Source organism: Mya arenaria, chromosome 3 (genome assembly GCF_026914265.1).
Source record: "Mya arenaria isolate MELC-2E11 chromosome 3, ASM2691426v1".
Taxonomy (NCBI): domain Eukaryota; kingdom Metazoa; phylum Mollusca; class Bivalvia; order Myida; family Myidae; genus Mya; species Mya arenaria.
Genome location: NC_069124.1, coordinates 29635387 through 29641837, shown reverse-complemented (window position 1 = coordinate 29641837; position 6451 = coordinate 29635387). Strand labels below are relative to the sequence as shown.

General features: G+C 37.8%; 1 protein-coding gene across 4 annotated transcripts in view; it reads right to left on the bottom strand.

The window, feature by feature from the left end:
* Positions 1–457: 457 nt before the first annotated feature.
* The window catches only part of LOC128227375 (NF-X1-type zinc finger protein NFXL1-like), a 16524-nt gene continuing 10530 nt past the window's right edge, over positions 458–6451 (bottom strand). For all 4 annotated transcript variants that reach the window (XM_052937836.1, XM_052937835.1, XM_052937837.1 and 1 more), the window contains exons 12-19: positions 5970–6060; positions 5395–5515; positions 4460–4619; positions 3764–3877; positions 2533–2664; positions 1958–2194; positions 1492–1689; positions 458–973 (exon numbers count right to left, since the gene is read on the bottom strand). In XM_052937836.1, the coding sequence (XP_052793796.1) occupies positions 743–973; positions 1492–1689; positions 1958–2194; positions 2533–2664; positions 3764–3877; positions 4460–4619; positions 5395–5515; positions 5970–6060 (1284 nt within the window). In that variant the 3' untranslated portion in view covers positions 458–742. The remainder of the gene's footprint in view (positions 974–1491; positions 1690–1957; positions 2195–2532; positions 2665–3763; positions 3878–4459; positions 4620–5394; positions 5516–5969; positions 6061–6451) is intronic.

Here is a 6451-nt window from a genome sequence, read left to right as displayed (position 1 = left end):
CCCTGACACGACAACCTATACTCTATGTCCTTATATGCAGCACTCCATTGTGAATAAACACTAAGTGTGACCTTGACCTTTGAGGTACGGACACGGGTCTTGCAGGCCACACGTCGTCTTGGTATGTGGAACACATGTGGCAAGTTATTTTAAAATCTGTCCATACAAGAGAAAGTTACAGCCCGGACACGACAACCTATACTCTATGTCCTTATATGCAGCACTCCATTGTGAATAAACACTAAGTGTGACCTTGACCTTTGAGGTAGGGACACTGGTCTTGCACGCGACACGTTGTCTTGGTATGTGGTACACATGTGGCAAGTTATTTTAAAATCTGTCCATACAAGGGAAAGTTACAGAGCCGGACGGACGGACGGACAGACAGACAGACAGACGGACGGTGCGATTTTAATATGCCCACCTTCGGGGGCATAAAAATAATTCAAAGACTAGATATTGTTTTCCAGAGAAACCATTGGTCTCCCCCTCTCTATTCCAACAATTCAGAAACTTCACAATATATCACAACTAACAGAAACAGTAAGAACAAAATCTTCATGTATACTATATATGTAAACAAAATCAAAACCAAAGACTTGATGGCTATCCAAGCTGAACGCCCCAAGGTATGCATGAATCATCATTTTTTATATTGATGTTTAAAAACTAACAAAATTAAGACAAAATCCAATATGGCCACCAGTTGGCCCCACACTTGTGCATAATTATAAATATTCATTCAAACAACAGTCATTATATAGTAGACAAAGACAGCTAGGCAAAGCACACTGGCACTAATGGTCAAGATGGCGGTTCTGTTTCGGGTGAGGAATCTCTCCTCTACTTCCACCTCAGCATGTTTGCGTTGTTTGCGGCGACGCCCCTTCATCTTGCGTTCATACTCTTCAAGCTCAGCCTGGCGTTTCTTCTCCTCCTCTGCCGCCTGCTGTTTTGCCGCCTCATCCTCTATCTGCAGAACAGAAATGGTACTTTGCTTTTAACACCTTTCAAAACAAAAATTCAGAATAACAACATAAATGTTAATACTACTTGCAGGTCATAATTGGATGACAAATACTAAAAAAAAGTTATTGCTAGCAAAAGGATTAGCTAATGCAGCCACCGAAAAATCATCCATAATTATGTTGCCCTTTCAGGTGAAGGAATAAAAAAAATCAGATAAATAAATTAATGGTTTAAATAAATAAAACTTGAGAAGTTCTTGCTTGCAATGCATTTTATTTAGATACACATTCTGTCTTTATAAGGATATGTGTTTAAAAAACCTCGGATAATAACCAACGATTTAGGCAAGGGTTTGATATACGGAAGCCTACTGTTTGTGCAAATAAAAACGTTTGGTATTTCAGACGCTTGAATCAAATGTGTTCTATGGATCATTCGCCAAAGAAGCACACAAGATGAAAGACCAAACACTATACATTCTGTGTGCTATCCATTGCATACCAACTATTACCAGTTCAGTACCTGTTTTTTTCTTTGTATTTCCTGTTTACACTTGTCATCACATTGCAGTTGGGCCTTCTCTTTATTGCTGTCCCGACACTTGACATCACGCTTCTGTCTCTTGCATTTACACTTGACCGTTACTTTTCGCTCACACTGGTCAGCACGGGAACACGCACCAGGATGACACAGCAGACTGCACTGGTGGCCACATGACAGCTGTAGGCAGAGATATATATAGCTCTTCTATAAATAAGTTCTATATACCTCTTGAAAACCAAAAGTAAATAATTTTGGTGAAATATAGCTCACTGTGAAATGTAGCATGATCTTACACTGAAAATAACAATTATTCTTATTATTATATACATTTATTGTGTGCTTAAGTTCACACGCTGGCATTATTTATCCATTTTTTTAAAAATCATTTTCACCCCCCTCCCCCATTGTAAGGATATAAGGTAAGACTTTGATATTGATCACTAACAACTTTAGGACACGGTCCCCCACAAGTCTTCATCTCCTCCTTCTTGCTGTCAGAACTGGCCACCCACTTGTAACACTCCACATGCCTGATGGAGGCCTGACAGTGACAGCGCATTCGGAACATCTGGGTGCAGGGCGGGCAGGCGTCCTGGTGGCAGGGCTTTTGGCATGGATGAGTGCAACCCTCAGGGCGCTCAAACTGGCAGCCCAGCTCACACTTTTGGCAGTTGGTGCCGGCCTGAAAATATGATAGTTTTAATACTGCACTCTCATAGATTGACAGTTTTGACAATTTTTGAATATTATTGATCTCAGAAAAGCTGAATCAATGCCTTCAATTTAGTCATACAAGAAAATTCACAATAGAACAAATCTCAATTGTAAGAAAACCTGCCAAAAACATTTTTCTGAAAGCATTAGTAATGCTGTCAGCCCTAAAGCATCATTTTTCAAACATTAATATGAAAAACTGTGATCTTATCTTTTGTCAGCAGTCTTATATCCCTGGTTTCCAGACAATGTCATATATTATTTCAATAATAGGTATTAACTACCCATGACCAAGAATGTACCAACCATGACTGGCTCCTGTGAGCCCTCCACCACATGACACATACGGGAACATGTGTGGTTGCCACATATCAGGTTTCTGCCACACTGGCGCCCACAGGAGTACGGCTTCACCACTGAACATGCAAAACTGCCAGTCTGAAAAACAGGGGTCAATCATATTTATGTTTATGATACATAAAATAATATAAAATGCAATTTAATGCAATGCAATGAATTGATCAATGAATCCAGGGCTTTTTCTATTGGACCCATTCCCAAAGCAAAATATAAGATATTTTTCCCAATCTTCAGAAAAAAATCCCAATCCAAAAAAAAAAAAAATCCAAATAAATTATGTGATTTGAAGTTTTTTTGGTAATTGAACTCAGAAATCATTGATTTTCATCACATTCAGAGATATGAAATATTATCTGTAATGATTTATTGCAATAGATATTTACACCCCAAGGATTGATATTTCAGCCATTGTGGGTCTTTTAAAGGGAAAATAAACTAATATAAATCATTTCCTAATTCACAGACACTAGACAGCTTTTTCTTTCCACTGTAAAATTTCTCAATTTCCGCATTTTCACAACACAAAATTTCCCAATATGTCTAGGGTCTTTTTCCCAAAATGGGCAGAAAAAGCCCTGGAATCAATTGTTTTTTTTTCAAAAAACACAAAGGAAAGCCCTGTAGCAAAAAAATAAATATCCTAGTTACATACATGCCATATTTCTGAGAGGCTTCCCAGGGGATTTTGGTCTGAATTCCAGGGGATTTTGATATTACACCAGGGGATTTTTACGCGACGAAAATTAGTGCAATATCTGCATTTATAATATAAGAATAAATACAGAAATACATTCAAATTACAATAATTTTTGGACTTAGTCATCATGGTCCTTCATGGAATTTCACACTCATAATAATATTGATGCTTTCCACTGTCAACATTAAGCAAGTTTTGAATTTTTTTTTTTTTTTTTTAATTCCAGGGGATATGGATCCCCCGGCGGGGGACCAGGAGATGGGTCGAAATTCCGGGGGATTTTCCAGGGGATATGGATCCCCCGGCGGGGGACCAGGAGATGGGTCGAAATTCGAGATTTTCCCCCCTGCCGGGGGATATGGCATGTATGTAGTTAGGCCTTAACATTTAAAATATGGAATGGTTTGCGTCTGACTGATTAACTGATCAATGTTTTACAAAACAGCAAATTTCAAAGATTGATAAGTAAAGAGTAGCTACCTCATGCATCCCGTAGCACTGTATAGCGATTGGAACCATACAGGGAGGGCACGGTCGATCTACCACCTGTTCTATAATCCTGGGGCCACCTTCCCACGGACCCGCACGCTTTTTCTGAAACACGTGGGAAAAACACATCAAATTAAGGATCCTCATCATGTTGAAAATGATAATGTTTTTCTAAAATGATGCATTCCACTAGAGGCCTCAGCCTTTAAAACGCATACAAAATGAATAAAATCATCAGAATTAGTGGACTAAATGTCTGAAACTAAAACTATGCAATGAGTAATGTATTTAATTAAGTAAATATGAGAGCCAATTATTCAAGCGGACAAGGGTTCTGTGATAAAAAAGGGCCACAACCTTAGGCCAAATCATATTTAGTCCAGTTATTTCTTGGATAGGCTTTTTGTCTCCAAGGTCACAGCAACTATGACCTTGACCTAACAATTAATATGGATCATCTGCTGGTCATGACTAACCTCTTAGTTTGAGGACCTAATGCTTCTTTATATCAATCAGACAAGGTCTACCAACTGAACAACAGACTGACATGTTGAAGGAAAACAAACCCCGCTTTTTAAAGTGAGGGCAAAAGTGAAATGTAAAACTTATTTAGACAGCAAACTATTATGAGATATTGTTTATTGTAACCTTCACAGCTTTGAAAAAATAATCAAAACACCCACTCACATTGTCTTTGTACTTGACCTTGACGGCCGTGTGGCAGGATGCAGGGCAAACGTGCGAACAATTGGGCAGCTGTTTATGGCAGACCTGGCGACATGTGGGACACTCCCCAAAGTGACATCGGTGTTTAATCCTCTCCGGATGGTGGCAGTCTGGGGGATTTCTAGGACAGAAAATTTAAAATTCTCAAAGAAGAAGAAACAACTTTTCTTCATAAGTTAAATATTAAGAAGATTCAAAGATTCACATTGTTGAGAGAAATAACTATAGTATATACCGGGAACAGGTGGAACTTGAAAAAGGATGTTTTGAAATACTTCAAGACGAATTTTCCATTCTTCCATCCCATCTAATAGACTAATGTGTGAATAACATCTACCAAGAAGCCTCTCAAATTAAAGGTGGAGTAAATCAGTTCTGCAGGTTTTACACACAGCCCTGGTCTATTAGAGTAATTTGGGTTCATAGACAAACAAATCGAAAAACATAGATATTTTAATTTGCGAAAAACACTTCAGGCGTATGCAGGATTAAACTTTAAGGCTTAATGGATTAAAATGGCTACATTGAACTAATACCCAATTTAGTATGATCCACATGAACTTTGACCCGTACTTTTGAGTTTAAAATTTATTCCAGGTACTAAGGTATTATTGGGAACCCGTTGAAGAAGTACATGTCATTCTAAACTCTACTAGTATGTATACATACCTGGATGATGTACACATACCCATACATATCATGTATTGCAACCTCTTTTAAGACTACCCTTTGGTTCTACGATAAAGAGTTTTATACACAGCCTTTCCAACCAATTACTTGCAATATTTATTAGCCTAATTTCCTAACCTATAAAAGCAATACTAATTTTAATCGCCAAGAGATTTAATTTGAGTATGAAATGTACATAGGTTCAGTATTTATCATGTTTGACATACTTGCATGGGTGGTTGCATCTTGGGGGCTTAGTGACTTTCTCTCGCCCACATGGCACCGTGATCTTGGTCGCTTTGCAGGAACAGAACATGTCCACAGTCTCCATGCATGGGTAACACCGACCTGACATTACATCAACAGGCATTAGCAAAAAAAGCCTGTTTCAATTCACATATAAATTCCTAATTATTTAAAGAGGAACAAGCAAATTAGAGAGTTAATTTACCCTGCTGAAGGTATCAATTTTGATTTTTAGAATAATTATTATTTTGATCCTACTCTTTGAGTTTATCTATTAAGAAATCAGTATGATGTGATTCATAAAAATGCCAAATCCCTGATGGCAACAGCTGATTTCTTTGATGAACGAAGTTGATTGACAGTTTTAAGATAATGCATTTTGCAAGTTTATATCAAACAGTAGTATCTCAAGAAAAAATCAACATAATTATACTGAATAACCAACCCCCTTACAAGCAACATCTGGTGTTTATTGGAAGGCCGTGGGCCACAACCTATATAAGCTGATATGTATATCAAAAGGTAAAGTTCTATGATTGTAATATATGTGCCTTACCCCTGTGACAGCGACTGCTACATTTGTGGTATTTACAGGTGAGAGGTTTGTTACACATCTGTTCACAGGGCGGGCAGTTCCCATCACAGCACTGAAATACAACAACATCCATATTACAGACTGATATGAATGTGAAAAACCCGCTAAGGAGCCCAGGGGTTTTGCAGTCAGAAGCTCTTTAAAATTCACTTTCTGAAGGTGAGCATTATCCATGTGTTTAGAAGATAATTTTTGTATCAATCTTTCATGCCTGATGTTCTTTTTCTTTACAAGTGTGTTCATCAAGTATTTACCATTTACCTATTGTCTTCTGTCAATTACAAATTTTTTGCCGTAAAATATTCATTCATTGTTGTATATATTAACTCTCCTGATTTTGTACAGGCTACCATGAAAAAAAATATTCTCAGAATCCTCTTGGCTATTATTCAAAGAATTTACCATAGATGGCTGAGTAGTTACGACAGATCCAACACATCACC